Source organism: Camarhynchus parvulus, chromosome 28 (genome assembly GCF_901933205.1).
Source record: "Camarhynchus parvulus chromosome 28, STF_HiC, whole genome shotgun sequence".
Taxonomy (NCBI): domain Eukaryota; kingdom Metazoa; phylum Chordata; class Aves; order Passeriformes; family Thraupidae; genus Camarhynchus; species Camarhynchus parvulus.
Genome location: NC_044598.1, coordinates 4,955,946 through 4,973,312, shown reverse-complemented (window position 1 = coordinate 4,973,312; position 17,367 = coordinate 4,955,946). Strand labels below are relative to the sequence as shown.

General features: G+C 66.1%; 1 protein-coding gene across 5 annotated transcripts in view; it reads right to left on the bottom strand.

Moving 5' to 3' along the window:
• Positions 1 to 17,367, bottom strand: part of NFIC (nuclear factor I C) — a 41,649-nt gene that overhangs the window by 10,502 nt on the left and 13,780 nt on the right. For all 5 annotated transcript variants that reach the window (XM_030966629.1, XM_030966628.1, XM_030966630.1 and 2 more), the window contains exons 2-6: positions 12,128 to 12,659; positions 2,059 to 2,130; positions 1,502 to 1,576; positions 1,243 to 1,366; positions 602 to 726 (exon numbers count right to left, since the gene is read on the bottom strand). In XM_030966629.1, coding sequence (XP_030822489.1) covers positions 602 to 726; positions 1,243 to 1,366; positions 1,502 to 1,576; positions 2,059 to 2,130; positions 12,128 to 12,659 — 928 coding nt within the window. The remainder of the gene's footprint in view (positions 1 to 601; positions 727 to 1,242; positions 1,367 to 1,501; positions 1,577 to 2,058; positions 2,131 to 12,127; positions 12,660 to 17,367) is intronic.

The following is a 17,367-nucleotide window of genomic DNA, read 5'->3' as shown; positions in this document are numbered from 1 at the left end:
CCTGCACCTCGGGGTGTGGGAGCTGCTGTGCCAGGCCTGCAGCATCACTTTAATTAGCCCAGCCCCCCTTTCTTAATGAACAGCTAATTGGGGCTTGTCTAGACAGGAAAGGGAAAAAAACCACCAAGCCAGAAAGCTGTCCACAGTGATGTGGGGCTGGGGGAGCCGACTTGGGGCTGGGAGAGGCTGGTGTGGGGCTGCAGACCAGACATGGGGCTGGAGGCTGGGTTGGCCCTACAGAGAGAACCCATGTTAAAATAGGGGTCCCTGTAGCAACACCACAGTCCCCACAGAGCCCTGCCCAAAGTGGGGGGCCACAGACACACCTGGGCACCTATGGAAAGCCTGTGCCTAAATCAGGGGGGCTTGACAGCAACCCCACAGACCCCATGGAAAAGCAGCAGGAATGTTCAGGGGGACTTGAGGGTGGCACCGCAGCCCCCATGGCCAGTGTGTCCTGACCTTAAGGCCCATAGGGACACTGGGGCACAGACAAGGCCCAGATGGTCACACGGGCTTCTGGCAGTGGTTTGCAGAATGCTGGGAGCAGGATGAGGGCCCCAGGGCACGGGAAGGGCACTGGTAAGGAGCTGGCACCTACCCCCTTCCATGTCTTCTGTCCAGTTGCGGCTGCTGCTGGTGGGGGAGTTGGAGGAGGTGTAGTACTCGCCCCCAGGGCTGGTGTCAATGTCATCCTCCATGGACCCCGACTTGTGCCGTTTGCTCCTGGGGACAGGGAAGGGTCACAGAATCATGGAGTGGTTTGAGTTGGAAAGAACCTTAAAGCTCATCCCATTACACTCCTGCCATGAGCAGAGACACCTTCCACTATCCCAGGCTGCTCCAAGCCCCGTGCAATCTGACCTGGGACACTGCCAGGGATCCAGGGGCAGCCCCAGCTGCTCTGGGCACCCTGTGCCAGGGCCTGCCCACCCTCACAGGGAAGTGAACCCATCTAGCCCTGCCCTCTGGCAGTGGGAAGCCATTCCCCCTTGTCCTGGCACTCCATCCCTTGTCCAAGCTTCCTCTCCAACTCTCTTGGAGCCCCTTTAAACACTGGAAAAAGCTCTGAGCTCTCTCTGGAGTTTTCTTTTCTCCAGGCTGAACACCCCCAGCTCTCCCAGCTTGTCATGGGTCAGTGCCAGCCCATGGCAGGACCTGGCTGCCCCTTGCCCTCCCCACAGCCGTGCTGGGGCTGGCCCTGGCACCACCCTGCGGTGGCACAGCCCTGGTGGCACCTACCCGCTGGAGGAGGTGCTGGGCAGTGTCCTCCTCATGCCGGTGCTGGAGGGGTTCAGGTCATAGGCCAGGTGGCCCTGCAGCTCCCCCAGGGAGAAGTTTGGCCCTGTGCCCGTCACCACCGGCGCTGCAGGGAGAGAGGGGGGTCACTGGGGCTCGGTGGGAAGGGGAGCCCCAGCCCACTGTGGGCTGGGGGGGCTGTTGGGATGCTGCTGTGCCCAGGCAGCCGAGGGTTGGGCTGTGGCATCACAGTCACACTCACTTCGGGACACCTGGATGAGCTCGGTGACACTGAACACCCCCGAGGTGACGAAGCTTTCCTGGAAGTCTGTTGAATCTGTGTGGGAGAGAGGAGGGCGTGCTGAGAGGGCAACAGGACCACCCCTCCCACCCTGCACTGCCTTGTGGCGATGCTTGAGGGCACCCCAAATCCCATCTGTCCCCCTCCTTAGCTTCCACTCCACTCCCTGATCCAGCAAGAGACCATCCCAATTGGTTCTGTCTGCTGAAGATGCCCTGGACCTGCTCGGTGCCTCAGTTTCCCTGTGGCTGAGTGCTGGCAGGGCTTGAGGCTTCACCCCCACCATGGGAGCTCCATGGCAGCTGCTGTCCCCAAGGGCTGTGGCCTCTGTAGGACTCTGCTGGGTGTAGGACAAGGCTAAGGCTATGCCCAGCTCATTGCAGGGGCCAGGCAGTGGCTGGCAGTGGCTGGTAGCTTGACCATATGTCATAGGCCCCCCTCCCCCACCATGGCAGGGACCCTGGGGACAGTCTGGGGTGTCCCTTGTCCTTTGCCCAAGCCCTGCCCTCTGCACTCACCCAGCGTGATGGGTTTGCTGTCCTCCTGGTCCGAGCCAATGCCTGTCCGGGGGCTGCTGCTCTGCTCTGCATCTGCAAGAGGCAAAGCCCAGGGTGAGCCCCCCGTGCCAGGGGCAGCCTCCAGGCCAGTGTGAGCCAGGGGTGCCACCAGCTCACTGCCCTCCCATTGCCCTGCTGGGGGAAACTGAGGCACGGGCTGCCCAGCAGCTCTCACCACACAGCAGGGCCACCACCAAGCTGCCATGTCCCCAGCCACTGAGGAACAGTCACCAACCAGCCCCCCCTTGCCCTCCCTGCCAGCGACAGGAGCAGGGACAGCCCCACACGCAGGGTCTGGGCAGTGCTCCCTGCAGGAGGGGAACCCCAGGGCAGGGCTGGGTGATGGTCCCCTGGCCCTGGCCCTGCCTCCTCTCCTCTCTGCAGCCACAGCCGTGACCCAGTGCTGCCCCACCAGGCAGTGTCACAGCAGCATGGCACAACCTGTGGCACCTTGTTCTGCCTCTGCCCAGCCCCTGCAGGGCACAAGGGCTTGGGAGAGCACCTGCTCTGACCCCTGGAGCCCTGTCCAACCCTGCTCCCTCTTGGCTAAAAATATCCTGGCTCAGACGCTGAGCTCAGCAGCCCTGGCACGGCATGGCACAGCCCAGACCCTGCAGGCAGGAGCATCCTTCGTCACCTGGCTGCTCCCAAAGCCCCTCCATAACTTTTGCCATGCATTTCTCCCCCATACTCCTTCTTCCCCCCGTTTCTTCATTCTCCTCCTCCTCCTCCCACCCCTTGGCCTCCGGCATTTCTCTCTGGCAGCCTTGGCAGATGTCAGGAAAGGGCTGAGACAATCCAAAAACACCAACAAAACCACGCAGCTGCAACTGCCAGCCCATGTGCCCGCCTCGGGATTTTTCCCTTTCTCCCTGCTTTTCTCCTCCTTTTTCTCCCTTCAAGTCCCTTGCACTCACATGTGGCTCCCAGACTGGCTGGACAAGTTATCCATGTGGGCCCCATGCCACCCTCCACCCTGACACCCCTGTGTGCTGCCCACCAGGCAGGTTATCCATGGGGGCGGTGGGACTGTGCCACCTCCCAGCCTGACACCCCCTTGTGCCCACACCCCCCGGGACTGCTTAAGGCCGATGCCAAATCAGCCATTTTGTCTCCCTAACCAGCTGCCGCCATCCCCTCCAGCCATCCCGTGCCAGCCTGGCACCACGCTGGCAGCGCCATGGCATCCTGCCCTGATGCCGCTCACCGCCACCAGCCCCCCCGTGCCCGCACCCCAGGCTCCCTCCAGGCAGCCATTTTAGGGAGCAGAAACTCCCCCTGGAGACGGGCGCAGGGTTTTTTCCTTCCCTTCTCTCCATTCTCTTTTTCTAGCCCTATTCCCCCATTTTGAAGCGGCTGCACGCTCAAGTATCGGGGTGTGGGTGGTGGGAGAGAGCGGGGCACAAACCAGCTGGGATGGGGGAGTGGCTGGGGACCCCCCCGCGCATCCACGGGCACCGCGTGGCCGGACACGGCCCCTCCTCGCCTCTAAAAACAACAAATCTGGCGGCGGCTCTGGAAGTGGTTAGCGTGGAGCCTGGCCAAGGCGCGGGACGGAGGCTGGCGGTCACAGCCTGAGGCCGGCCCGGCTCCCCACAGCCCCCAGCGTGGCCTCAGGGCTCCCTGGGACCCCGATGCCTCCCAGATGGCCCCACCTGCCCGGCCCTGGGTGCTCGGCCTCTGCTGCCTCCCCAGGCCGTGCCCTCACCTGGTGCCTCCGAGGTGCCCATGCAGCCTTTGGCTCAGCCCAGGGACCCCCACCATTCATCCTGAGGTGCCCCACATGGGCCTTTGCCCACACCAAACCACCCAGCCTGCTCCCTGTTCCCCCAGGGCACTCGGGAGGGCCATCACTGGCCCTGGGTGCCCCAGGTGGGCCCCACGGCCCTGTTCCCCCGCACCATCCCACAGCACCGCCCTGACCCGGCACCGCCAGTGCTCCTCACCGACCCCTGCTGCTGAGGGACCCTGGGGACCTGTCCCCAAACCGAGCACTCGGCACCCCCCGGCAGCAGCCCGAGCAGCGGCCGGGACTTTCCCGAGCTCGGAGCTCCGGCAGCAGGGCCGGCCCCTCGCTGCCCCCTCTGTCCGGGCTGATGGAGGCGGCGGGTGCGAGGCCGGGGCCGGGGCTCGGCACCCCCGGCGCTCCCCGTGGCTGGGCGGGCGAGCTCGCCAGCAGATTTCTGGCTGCCTCCTCGGCGCGGGGCGGCCGGGCCAAGCGCTGCTCTCACCGCCATGTGACGGCCGCCTGCGCCGGCTGGCGCCCTAAAATGGCGAAGGGAGCCCCGGGCTCACGGGCCGCGCTCCCCACAAGGGGTGTTTGGGGGAGACTCCAAACCCAGGACCCAACAAGTGGTTCGACTGCACCAGAGAGGAGAAAGAAGCCTGTAAAGCTCCCCCATGCCCCCGCTGCTTCGTTGATCCTGTGCCCTCCACCCCCCGCGCGAGGCCGGGATGGGGGATGGAGGTGCGGATGGTCCTGCTGCCAAATTGTGGGGAGCTCAGCGGGGAGGGGGTTCAGTGCCGGGGTCGTCTCCGGCGAGGCAGAGGAGAGCGCTCAGTGCCCAAACAGGTCGATCCAATCTCTTTTAAAAATAGCCAAGTGTGTGCCCGGGGGGGCGCGGGCTGCCTGGGCTCCGGGCCGCGCTGGCAGCCTGGCCCCGTGCCACCCATTGAATTACGGATCCCGCACCCCGGCCCCGCTGGCTGGCACGGTGCCCCCGGGCCCCAAGCGACACCCGCCCGCGGTCTCAGCGCGTGGGAACGACCCCCGGGCAGCAGGGCCGGCCCTGGGGGGTGTCACTGCAGGCCGGGTGCCCCCCGGGGCTGGCGCAGCTGCGGGAGAGCCCTGGCTCGGTGCCCGAGCGCTGACGGTAACAGGGCACGCTGTTACCGGCAGCGGCGCGGGCGCAGGCGCAGAGCTGGAGGATGCCGGGGGCTGGGGGAGCTGCTGGCGCCGGTGTGAGCAGTCCCAGCCCCACATCGAGGGCAGCAGCCTTCCCCCTTTTCCCCAGCTCTGCCAGCCGAGGGCAGGGGATGGGAGAGGGTTCAGCACTGCTGCCTGCAGGCTTCTGCCCCGTGCCTCAGTTTCCCTTGGGGCTGGCTGGGGGGAAACTGCCCCCCTGCCTCATGTTCCGTGCCACAGAGCCCCAGCACCTCCTCAGGTGTCACTGCACTCCTCCGCTGCCCACGGCGACAGCGTGGATCAGTACGGCCCGGAGTGAAGAGCCTGGCCAGGGTGGAAGACCCCTGGAGACCGGAGGGAGCCAATGTACCGTGGGACAGATCCCACTGCAAGAGCTGGGGCGAGCGAGGCTGCGGTGTGATTTGGGGGCCCTGCCCTGTCAGACCCCCAGAAAACTCCTCATCCCAGTCTCGAAGTGACCCCAGGTCCGAGCGGCACCGCCTGTTCCGCTGCCCGTCCCACTGTCCATCCCTCTGCCGCCAGGCTGGGGTGGCCCTTACATAAACCCGGAACAGTCCTGCTTGTGTAACCTCCTTTATATAATACCCTGAACCGCCGCGTGTGCCGGGTAAATCCTGGCTGAGCCGGGCCGGCGGCCGCGCCGGGGCGCGGGACCCCCTCCCCGCTCGTGCGCGCCCCCCGCCATGCCCGGAGCGCTGCGGGGCCGCGGGGTGAGGCGGCTCTGCTGGGCCCCCGCCACCAGCGCTGCGGGGGCGCGCCTCCCTCCCCCTGCCGAGCGGAGCCCCGGGGAGGTCCTGGCCGGAGGCATCCCCGAGGTGGCGGGGCGGTGGCGGGGGGACGGACGCGCCCGCTGCCACGTACGCCGGCCGCGGCCAGCTGGCCCGGGCGGGAGCCTGGGAGGCGCGAGCACGTTGGCCGGCGGCTGCGAAGCGAAGCGGCGCTGGGAGCGAGCGGGTTTGTCCTCGGCCGACCCCGGCCGGCACGGGGAGATGGCAGCGGCCGGGGGGAACCCCCCCAGGAGGGCGGCGCGGCCGCCCCCTCGCTCAGCCCTGCCAGGCCTGGGCTCCATCCAGGGCTGCCGGCGTCCGCGGAGGCGAGCGGGGACAGATGGCAGCGGGGAAAGGGATGGGGAGAGCGGGACAGACAAAGGGAAGGCTGAGCCCCCCCTTCCCTGGGACTCTCCCCTGCGGGGTGCTGGCATCCAGCCCCGGCGCCCTGGGCTGGGGGTACCTGGGGGCGCAGCTGCAGGGAGGGGGTGGGAGAGAGGACAGACGGATGGGAGAGGAAAAAGAGAGAAAGGAAGGGAGGGAGGGAGAAAGGAAGGAAGAAATTAAGGTGGACAGAAAGGGAAAGGAAAAGGGACAGGGACAGGGAAATATGCTGCCACTACCTTGCTGCCCCAGCAATCCCAGCCCCGTGGCAGAGCCCCACAGCACAGCCAGCGTCCCCCCCGAGTCCGATGTGCCCCCCACATGGCCCCTCCGATGCTCCCCCAAGAGCAGCCCCTGCACCACCACCACGTAGCGCTGAGGCAGCAGTTTTCAAGCCCTTCCCCAGGACTGGCCGAGACCCCAGTGCAGGCGCCAGTGTGACAGGGGACCGTCCCCGTGCCCCAGCTGGCAGTGCCAACCCTGATCGGGGGTGTAGGGGCACACAGGGGGCTTGCCGGCGTCTGTTCCCCCCCTCCCGCGGCCACGGGCGGGAGGGAGCACCGTGGGCATCTGCCGCCCCAGCTGTCCCTTGCCAGCGCAGCACGAAGCCGGGCACCCGGCCAGGATGGCAACTGCGGCCCCGGGGAGGGCACGGCGCTTGCCAGCGCGGGGGGAAGGCGGGTGGTGAGGGCGGGGGACGGCAGGTGCTCGTGAGAGGAGCTCGCTCATCTTTTATTCATCGGGTGCCTAACGGTGCACGGAACCGCTCTGGCCCCTTGTCCCCTCGGGCGGCACAGGACGTGGCACCCCGTGCCAGGTCCCCGGCAGGCACCGCTCACGCTGCCGGGGCCGCCGGGCCGAGCACGGCCCCGCTCGCTTCAGCGGTGACGCGAGGCCGGGGCTGGCAGCGGGCACTGCGGGGAAGCCGTCCGGCTCCGGCACGCCGCCGGCTCGGCGCACTGCGGGAGAGCCGGGGAAGCCCTGACCTCCCCAAGGTCGCCGGCACATCGATCCGGAGAGCTCGAGCACATGGAAACCGCCCCGGCCGTGCCAGCGCCAGGCTCGCAGCGGGGCCGCGCTCAGGAGCAGCGGCACCCCGGGCAGTGACGCTGCAGGAGACGGGGGTGGCGGGGGGGTGGCGCCCTGGGGAGCCCCCTCCCATCCCGCTGCTGCAGCACACGGCCGTGGGGGCAGGAACGCAGCCCCTGCGGATTCTCTGCTGTCTCGTACCCTCGTGCCCTTTCCCGGGGGGGTCTCCTCCTGGACTTGCGGGGCTCTGCCTACCCCGTTCCCCTCCACCCCGGCCTCCCTGGCTGTTTGGCTGGGAGTAGAGATGCCGGGAACAGGGGGAGGGTTTGCTCGTGTTCATTTGTGTGCCGGGGGGTTCTCCAGCCTGCCTGCCCGCCGGTGCCCAGCTCTGCGAATGACAGATCCCAAATATTGTGAACCCCATCAATCTTCTCATGACCCTGGCGATAAATATTTGCGCGGGGGCTGGCGGGGCGGCGGTGCCCGGGGAAACGCCTGCCCCTCCATCTGGAGGGGCTGAGCAGACGCTTGGCACGGCCGGCCTGGCACGGCCGCAGCGCGCCTGGGACGAGAGCCCTGGCACGGGCTCGCCGGCAGATTGGTGCCATCTGCCTCGCGCCGCACCCAGCGGTGAGGCTGCTGGGGGGAGATAAGGGGCTGCCAGGCGGTGGGAGACGCAGATGCTGGCACAGCGCGGGGGTCCCTGCCTCCCCCCAGGTGCTGTCCTCTGGCGGCGGCACGGCCGGGGCTGCCAGGAGCTCGATGCCACCCTGGGGCCCACTGCCTGCTTGCCCTGGGCACCCATCTGCTCCCACCCCGCTCGGCCTGGCGGCTCAGCCGAGGGGCACTGCCGGGAAAAGCTCACCGCAGGGCAGAGCCTGGACCCCCTGCCCCCTGAGCATGCTGGCTGGGGAGGGGGGTGCAGAGAACCTCAGAGGGTGTGAGGGGCCAGCACCGCCCCTGTTCTGCCTCTCCCCGGCTCTGGGAGCCTGGGTGGGAGGGGGGTGGGGTCCAAGGATGGGGGCTACCAGCATGGGGATACAAGGATGCATAGATGGAGCTGCAGGGATGGAGGCACCATGGTGAGGGCGCAGCAAGGGAGCCCATGGAGGTGGGGAGCACTGGTGGGAGGTGCAGGGAGGGGGGCATTGTCCCCCCACCCCAGACCGGCTGCTGCCGACAGGAGCTGCTGGGAGGAATCTCTCCGTAATGCTCCGAAGGTCCTGGCACCATCGGCTGGGGAGATTGATTACCATTTTACTGCAATGCTTTTGACTTTCACCAGCGACCTCCGAGCTCCCCCCAGCCCCCCCCCCCCCCGCTGCACACCCAGCTCTGGGCTGCAGCGCCGTCCCCTCCCCCACTGCGGTGTGCACAGCCCAGCCCTCACCCAGCCCCGCACTCATCCCGCACCCATCCTGCACTCATCCAGCATCCAGCCCTGCTCCCATCCTGCACTCATCCTGCATCCAGCATCCAGCCCTGCTCCCATCCTGCACTCATCCTGCACTCATCCTGCATCCAGCCCCACACTCATCCCGCACCCATCCAGCATCCAGCCCTGCTCCCATGCTGCACCCATCCTTCATCCAACCCTGCTCCCATCCTGCACTCATCCTGCATCCAGCCCTGCTCCCATCCTGCACTCATCCTGCATCCTACCCTGCTCCCATCCTGCATCCAACCCTGCTCCCATCCTGCATCCAGCCCTGCTCCCATCCCACACCCATCCTGCCCCAAAGCTGCCGCGGGTGCTGCTCGCAGGGCTGGGTGCAGGATGGGGGCAGGGCCGGTGCTGCTCTGGGGAGGACCCAGGCTCCCGGCACTCCCTGCACCCCACGGCCACGCCCGGGGCCAGCAGGGCTGGGACGGGACCTCCCCGCAGCCTGGCACAGGTCCTGCCTCAGTTTGCCCACCCGGGGGCTCGGGAAGCCGAGGACAGGGGGAAGAGCCGAGGGGCAGAGCTCGCCTTTGACATGGGCCCGGGGGGGCCGTCCGGGCACTCAGCCCCTGCCAAGGCTGCCCCAGACCGCGGGTGGGGAGCGCAGAGCCGGGGGCTCCTCCATCCCCCCCTCCCCGGCGTTGCCAGAGCAGCGGCTGGGAAATTGTGCTGACACCGGCAAAACCGGGCGGCGGGGGCGGGGGAGCGCGGGCGCACGTGCTCGGGCTGATAACGGTGCTGCGGGGGCTGCGGGGAGCCCGGAGCGCCCGGCCGGGGGGGCTCTGCGCGGGACAGACCCTCCCAGCCCCTGCCTGTGAGGCTGGGGATGCTGCGGGCGGCGCGGGGGAGCGGGCGGGCAGGAGAGGGCAGGAGCGGGCAGGCAGAGCGAGCGGGAAGGAGGGAGGAGGCAGAATCAGGCAGGAGGGGGCAGGTAAGAACGGGCAGTGTGCCGGGCAGGAGCAGGTAGGAGGGAGCAGGAGGGCAGCACGTCGGGCAGGGAGAAGCTCCCTGAGCCCACCAGGCTGTGGTACAGCGATCCCCAGCACCCCTCTAGTGCTGTCAGCAGCCTGGCCGTGCCATGCAGGGTCCCATCGATGTGGTGGCTTCTTCCCTGCCTCAGTTTCCCCACCAAGGTGGGAGGCCAGAGACCCCTCCCCTCAGCCACAGCCTGACAGAACATGCCCACTGTGGGCTGGGAGCAGGCCATGCTGAGCGCCCAGCACCCTGCAGCACCCCAGGGGTCCCACGCTATTGCTCCTGGCCCATGCTGGTCCCCCTTAACCAGGGCCAGAGCGACCTTAACAGTGAAAGTGAGAGGCTGCCAGGCCTTATCAGGGAGTATTTACAGCCGCTGTGTTCCCAATTAGACAGTCAGGTGACTGCGGCTGCTGGGGACCCAGACACCGGGGTCAAGGTCGTCAGTGGAGGGGCGGGGGGTGGGAGAGGGGCAGCCACCTCCTGGGGACAGCAGCTGGACACGGCATGGCCAGGGAGACACACCAGGTGGCAATGGGGACCCCGTTGTAGAGGCTGTGGGGGTTCTGGTCCCTGCCTTCAGCTTGGCCACCTTAGGGCTCCCAGTCCAGCATCAGGGTGCTCCCAGTTCAACCCAGTCCAGGGTACTCCAGCCCAGTGTGACCCTGCACCTCCAGCTGAGCCAGCACAGGGTGCCCCCAGTCCAGCCCAGTATGCAGCAGCCCCATCCCAGTGAGTACAGGGTGCCCCCGTTTTCAGCCCAGCTCAGCCCAGCACACGACACCCCACTCCTGTCTGGGTGCACAGGACACCCCCAGCCTGCACCCTGGGCCCCCGTTCCCAGCAGAGCACCCACCCTTCCCAGTGCCCTGCTGGGTCCCTCGGTGCCATGGAGCGGGTGAGTCACGTGCATGGGCACAGGTCCTGGCAGCACACGTGCTCACACACCGGGGGCACGGCCGGGCGGGCAGGTCCTGGCTGCACACACGTGTGGAACCACGGATGTGCCCCACGCCAGCCCAGGGTCCCACCTGGGCCCTGGAGCAGGGTCTGGCCCTGGCCCTGGCTATTCCCTGCTGGAGGCTGTGCCCCATGTTCCCCAAAGCCACAAGGGCCTGATAGTCCTGCCAAACCCCTTCCCTGGGTAGTGGGGGAGGTCACATGCCTGCCCTGCCTCAGTTTCCCCAGTGACACCCAGCATATCCCACAGATGGCTGGGCAGAGTGTGTGCCCTCCATGATTCACAACACTGGCACCTGATTTGCTGGCACTGCCGGCACCACAGTGGCCTCTGTGGTGTCACTGTCTGTCCCTGGGCTCTGGCCAGTACCAGGCAAAGAGCCACAGCCCCACGTTCTCCCTACCGTGGTGCTGATGAGGGTAAGCTCAGGGGACCGGGGGACATCACCTCGTGCTGTGGGCATGGGCAAGAGGTGCTGCCAGGAGGGGACCAATATCCTGCCACCCCCACACACCTGGGTAGCCTGGCCTGGCCAGAGGTGGCCATGAGACCCTTGATCACCCCTAGGGCTGCAAGTCCCAGACCCTCCTGTCTGTGAACCAGCCCTGTGCAAAGCCCAGCCCTCAGCTGGGATCACACAGCAGCTGCCCTGGCTCCTCACACACCTGGGTATGCTGGGGGATGGCAGGGTGAGTGGGGGACCCCAGCTGCTGGCAGGGTGTCTGTGCCAGCACGTCACCAGCCAGGGACAACAAACCTGCCCAGGTAAAATCCCTACTTCTGAGCTTCCCCTTCCCAGCATGTGGGGAGGTGACGTGAGCTGGTGGAGAGGACAATGGCTCAGGACCCAAACTGAGAGAGAGAGCCGCTGCCTGCGCTGCACTCCGTGACTCAGTTTCCCCTTTGAGAGCAGGTTTGACCCTCCTTGCTGCAATGAAAGCAGCCAATTCTCCCAGCAAGTCCATGGCACCCCCAGGCAGGTGAAGGGCCAGGACCAGTATCCACAGCAGGAGCTGCCCCCACCAACATTATTGCTGTGCCCTCCCCCGCCAGCCTCGCTGCCCCGTCCCTGCTCTGGCATCGAGGGGTTGGCACCATAGTCCATGGCAAATGGGCACTGCTGGACCTCTTCCAGCTCCGGCCCTTGGGGATGCACCAGGAACAGGCTGCCCCTTCCCTGCCCAGGCTGCCCACCCACTCCTCTCAGCTAGGCACGGGATGTGGGGTTAGCTCTGGGTTTAACCCCCAAAACTCCATGCTGGGAATGCCCAGAGACAGCAGCATCCTCAGGGACCTTTGTGTGCTGCTCCTGGGCAGCTGGGATCAGCCCTGGCTGGGGGAGAGGGGCCAGAGTGGGGGCACCCACCCGAGAAGCAGCTTGGAGAGGGAAGCACTGCAAGGTCTGCAACGGGAAAGGTGTTTGGGAGCAGTGTCCCCAGCTGGAGACGGGGATGGGACACATGGGGAGGGAAAGCTAAAGCAAAGCCCCGGAGCTGGCCATGGCACGGCACAGCCAGGCTGTGCCCTGCAGGCAGACGAGCACCCACCTCTCTCACGGACGAAGTAGGCCAGGTAGAGGTCGAGCTCCTTGACGGAGACGCTGATGTGGTGGGGCTGGACGCAGAGGATGGGGTTGGTGCACTGGCCCGACTTGACCAGGCGCTCGCCGCCGGTGCTCTCCAGCGGGATCCCTTTGAAGAGGATGACCATGACCAGGTCCAGCCGCCACACCTTGTCCGCCTGCCGCAGGCAGTCGATGCGGCGCATCTTGCCCTTCTGGTCGGGGTTGGAGAGGACGCAGCATGAGGGCTTCTTGCCCGTGATGGAGAGCACGAAGTCCTCGCGGCACTCGGGCCGGATGTCCTTGCGCAGCTTGGCCAGGAGGCGCGAGGCCCATTTCTGCTTCACCTCCGGCTTCTCGCTCAGCAGCTCGTCCTTCACCGCCCTCTCCTCATCCTTCGTCATCCTCTTCTCATGCTTCTTGAAGTATTTGCGCTTGCGGGCCTGCAGGTTGAACCAGGTGTAGGCAAAGGCCCTGACGTGGGGGAGCAGCGCCTCGATGAAGGGGTGGAACTCATCCTGTGGGAGCAGAGGGACAGGGGGTCACTCCTGGCCGAGTCCCTCCAAGCTCCCTCCCGAGGTGGCTGTGGAGCCCTGGGGACCTGCCAGGCTCATTCCCACTGGGCTGCATTCCAGTGCAACCAGAAGAAAAAGCTGTGGCAGAGGCACATGCCCACCAGGGTTGGGGATCCCCTCACCACCCAGCGAGGTTATCCTCATTCCAGCCGACCTCCATAAATCCCACCGGCTCTGATTTTCCCGGGCCAACAACCTGCAGGGAGTGGCTGGGCAGTACAGGAGCCAGTGCCACAAAGAGACAGGCTCCTGCACAAGTTTGGCCACCTCAGCAGCACCCGGACCCTCTCCCCTTTGCAGGAACTGCTCCCACCAGGTGCAGAAATCCCACCTGAAATCCCAGCTGACACTGTGCCCACCGGAGCCGCTGTGCGGGCGTCAGGCGCTGCCAGACCACAACACCCCAGTGCCGGCTCCCCCATGCCTGCAGCATGCCGGGTGCTCCCACTCGAGCTCTGGGTGCCTTGGACCTCTCCACTCCCTCTGGACCAGTGAGAAACTCCCCCAGTTTGCCCCAGTTGCAGCCAGCCCGGCGGCTGGCGCCTGGCCCGGCACACAAGACGTGCTCTGACTGCCTTTTTCCATTTGGTGAGCGCTGCTGGATGAGTCCAGCCCCAAAAAGAAAACAAGGAAAATGCATCCCCATCCCTGGCCCCTCCTTCCCGCATCCCATTTTTTTTTCCAATTTGGAAAATCAGTGCTTCCTGGCTGGGGGCCCACAACCCCACCATGGGATGGAAAGGTGTTGGGAGCCTTCCTGGTGAGGAGCAGCACAGCTTGGCAAGCAGCAGGCAGAGGGTTGAACATCCCTGTGTGCAGCCAGGGCAGCACCAAGCTGGTCCCCAAGGGCAGGATTTGGCCCTTCGGGTCCCTCATGACTGTGGGGAGGAGGAAGAGGAGGAGGAGAAGGAAGGAGCTCAGCTGGATTCCTGCCAGGGCTGAGAGGGGGGTGGCTGGTGACAACTGCCACTGCCATGCCACAGGGTCATGCCTGGGGAGGGTGCCAAGGGCAAGTGCTGCTCTGAGGTGAGGAGGTGGCCACGGGCAGGAGCTGGGAAAGGACAGAGCTGTGGCTGTGGGATGGGGTGAGCACTCCAGATCGAGCCCCACTCATCCCAGAGCAGCGATGCCATTCCCTGGTGAAGCAGCTGTGTCCCAGAGTGACCCTGCCTAGAGGGAACAATGTCCCCTGAAACAGGCTCCTGGCAGGGATTGGCCCCATACAGACCCTGCTACTCCCACTTGTTCCCAAGTCCAGCACAGATCCCATTAACCCTAAATCTGCTCCCCCAGCACAAACCCTGACAACAGCACGCGTGGGTCCCTGGGTGTCCCCTGAACCAGTGACCCCTGCACAGACCCTGCTGTGACCTGGCACAGACATCCCAGTGCAGACCCCACTGTCCCCGAACCCAGCACAGACACCGGTAACTGCCAGCCCCAACCCCCAGCACAGCTCCACTAAGCCCCCAAAAATCTCTGCAAGCACAGATCCTTCCTCATGGGACAGACTCTGACACCTCTGGACCTGCCCCTCTCTGGACCCAGAGCTGTGGCCCCACAGGTGTCCCTGCCATGGCCAAAAAGGGACAGGGGACTGTCCCCTCACTGAGGAGCCCATTGTGCCCACAGGGACCCAAATCTGCAGGCAAACCCATCCTAACCCTGGGGACCCCTGCCCAGGGGACTCATCCTGCCAGAGGAACCCCTCTTTGCCTGGGGAACCTGTCCCCACCGGCTGCTCCCGGGGCCACCACAGGGTCTGGTTCCCTCTTCCCTCCCCAGCAGCAGCCGCTAATTCAGTGCAGCTGGGCAAGGGCTGGGCATGTGTCTTAAATCAGGGAAGAAGGTCAAAGAAAAGTAAGACAGGAGCCGAAAAAAGCAGCAGTGAGTTCCAAAAACAATACTTGGCCGGGGCGGTGGGCGGCTGATCTTCCTTGGTGGCCGGTTATTCAGACGAGCCCGACAAATTGCTGCCATCCCCCGGCCCCGCCACCCTCCCCAGGCAGCCGGCGGCAGGGCTGGCCGCAGGGCCGGGGGGACACCGCGCCATTGTCCCCATCCCTGCTCTCCCGCTTGGGGACTGCCACCCCGGGCACCCCTGCAGGGAAGCGGGGCAGGAACGAGGTTATCCGGGCTGGCTTGGGTGAGGCAGCACCCTCGGGTGCTGCGGGGGCACGGCGGCAGCAAAGCCCAGGTTCTGTGCCCTCCCCGGCACGGTGCCGGGAATCCGCAGCTCCCGCTTGGACCCACAACTGAGACCCTCCAAAAACCCTTCTGCGTGCAGAAGCCCCCGCAGCCGTGGCAGCCCCCCCGCCCTGGCCGGGATTAGGGCAGGCCGGGAGCTGCCCCCAAAGCCAATCAGCCCCTCGCCAACTTTCCCTCCCGCCCGGCTTAACCCGCGCCGCGATGCCGCCGTTAAGCGGCTTTAGCAGGGCAGGCGAGGGCGGCTGGGGGGCATCAGGACAAGCACAGGGGAACGAACGGCGGCTGCGGGGCTGAGGGGACACGCTAAAGGACGGGGGGACCGTCCCCACTGTGCGGCAGCGAGCCCCGCAGCCGGGCACACCATCCCGGCTGGCACCAGCCCGCTTCACACCGGATCCACTCGGGACGGCAGAGGCAGGGACGCACTGTCTGTCTGTCTGTCCGTCCCAGTCCCAGATTCCCATCGGGTTCCCCCAGTCCAGTAGCCCGAGCGCCGGCAAAAGACTGGTTAAGTGTTTCTCCTGCTGTTTTTCCTTTGCGGGGCTGGGAAGCAGAGACGTGCTGCAATACCCCAGACGAGGCTGCTCCCGGGGCATTTCCGGATGGGAATCTGGCAGCAGAGCCTGCGCTTGGGCCTCATCCAACCCAGGCTTGTAAAGCCCTGCAACCCAGGCAGGAGCACGCCTGCGCCGGGCGCTGCCGGCCCCGCTCCGGGCCCCCCTGCACCCCCTTTCCAGGGGCTGCTGGAGCGCTGGCTTTCCATGCCAGCTGCTGTGAGGGGAAACTGAGGCACGGGTCAAGTCCGGCTCTGTGTTGCGGTGGAGCCGGGAGAGGAAGGAGGGATACTCTGTGTGGAGCTGGGCATGCCATGGAGGATTGACTCCTCCGCAGCGCAGGGTTTGGCAGCGCCAGGGATTGGGAAGGGGCACAGCTGAGGCGCTGCCTCTCCCCGTGCTCCTGCCGCCGGCTCGGCAGCACCGGGGGACACTCCGGGCACAGGGGGGGATGCTCTGTGCCACGCAGGGACACGGCAGCTGGCACGGGCACCGCGGCATGGGCTGGCCACCCTCCGAGCATCCTCCGCTCCAGCGCCTTGTCCAAACAGGTCGGGCTCAGTGAAACAGCCTGAATTTTCCAATGAAAAAAAAAAAACGTTTCCTCAGGAAATTCCCGAGCAGTTTTCACGGGGGAGGCGCTGGGGTGAGGGGCGGAGGAGGAGGAGCGGGACGGGAGGGGTCAGGCACCTCGGCAGTTGGTTTTGCTCTCCCACCAGCACGGCCTCGGCTGCGGGGAGGAGCGGGATGCTCCATCCGCACCGCGGGCAGGGCGCGACGCGGGACAGCCTCGCTGCGTGGCGGCCCTGCAGGGACCACACAGGTTCACTCCATGCAAGGATGCTCAGCCGCCCCTCCAGCAGCCGCACGCCTCCGAACCGCTGCCGGCTCCTGCCAGGCCCCCGCGGCCCTGCGAGCCCGGGCAGCGGCCGGCAAGTCGGGCCCCCTTGGGAAGCCTTGGCGTGGTGGCAGCGGGGGGGATGCGACTGCAGAGGCTCCGGTAATCCTGAAAATGCCGGTACCTTAAAAGGGCGCAGCGGGGACTTGCTTTCTCCTCACCAGAGCCCACAGATGCCCTTAGCACGGACCGGAGCCTCCGGTAGCTGCTTATAACTGTTCGCCGAAGCGGCTCTGGGTAATGAGTTAACCTGGTAATGAGACCTGTTGCCGAGACAGATGCAAATGATTGGGAAGTGCTCATTAGAGGGGATGGAAGGAGGCACTTAGGCCCTGAAAGGCACCCAGCCCTTCCCGGGGCCGCCCTGCACCCTATTAGAGCCCATTTTGCAATAATTGCTCCAGAGGAGGAAATCTATTTGGATTCATCATAAAGTATTTATTAACAAGAGCTTATTCATAATTTTTGCTGCTCGCCGGTGTGGCGCGGCCGGGCGTCCCGGCCTGCTCTGCATCGGAACGCGTTTCCCCGGCCCGGCAGAGAGAGCGGCAGCGCTGGGGCGGGGCAGCGAGGGGGCACGGGGGCACCTGAGGCTCCCGGGACAGGTACGAGCTGTGCGGGCCCTGCCTGCGCACACCCGGCCCCACGACACAGCTGCCCGTGGGGCAGAACACTCTGTTACAGCCACGTTGCCCCCAGCTCCTGGCTGACCCAGCCCCTCACTTGCAAAACCCCTCCTGCAGCCCACGCCGGGGCACAGAGCCTCGGCGCCCAGGGCACCTGGCTGGCACCACCGGCACAGGTGGAGGTGAAGGCAGGACACTGTGCAGTTTCCCTCTCCAGATCCTGCGGTTTATTTCCCCCCAGAGCCAAGTGCCTCCCCCAGCCAACACCCACACACGGCTGGGGGCTGTGGGTGGGCTGGACTGTTCCCACTACAGGCTCTGGCAGAAGGGTGAGCACAAATGGGGCAGAGAGGGGCTCCCAGCCC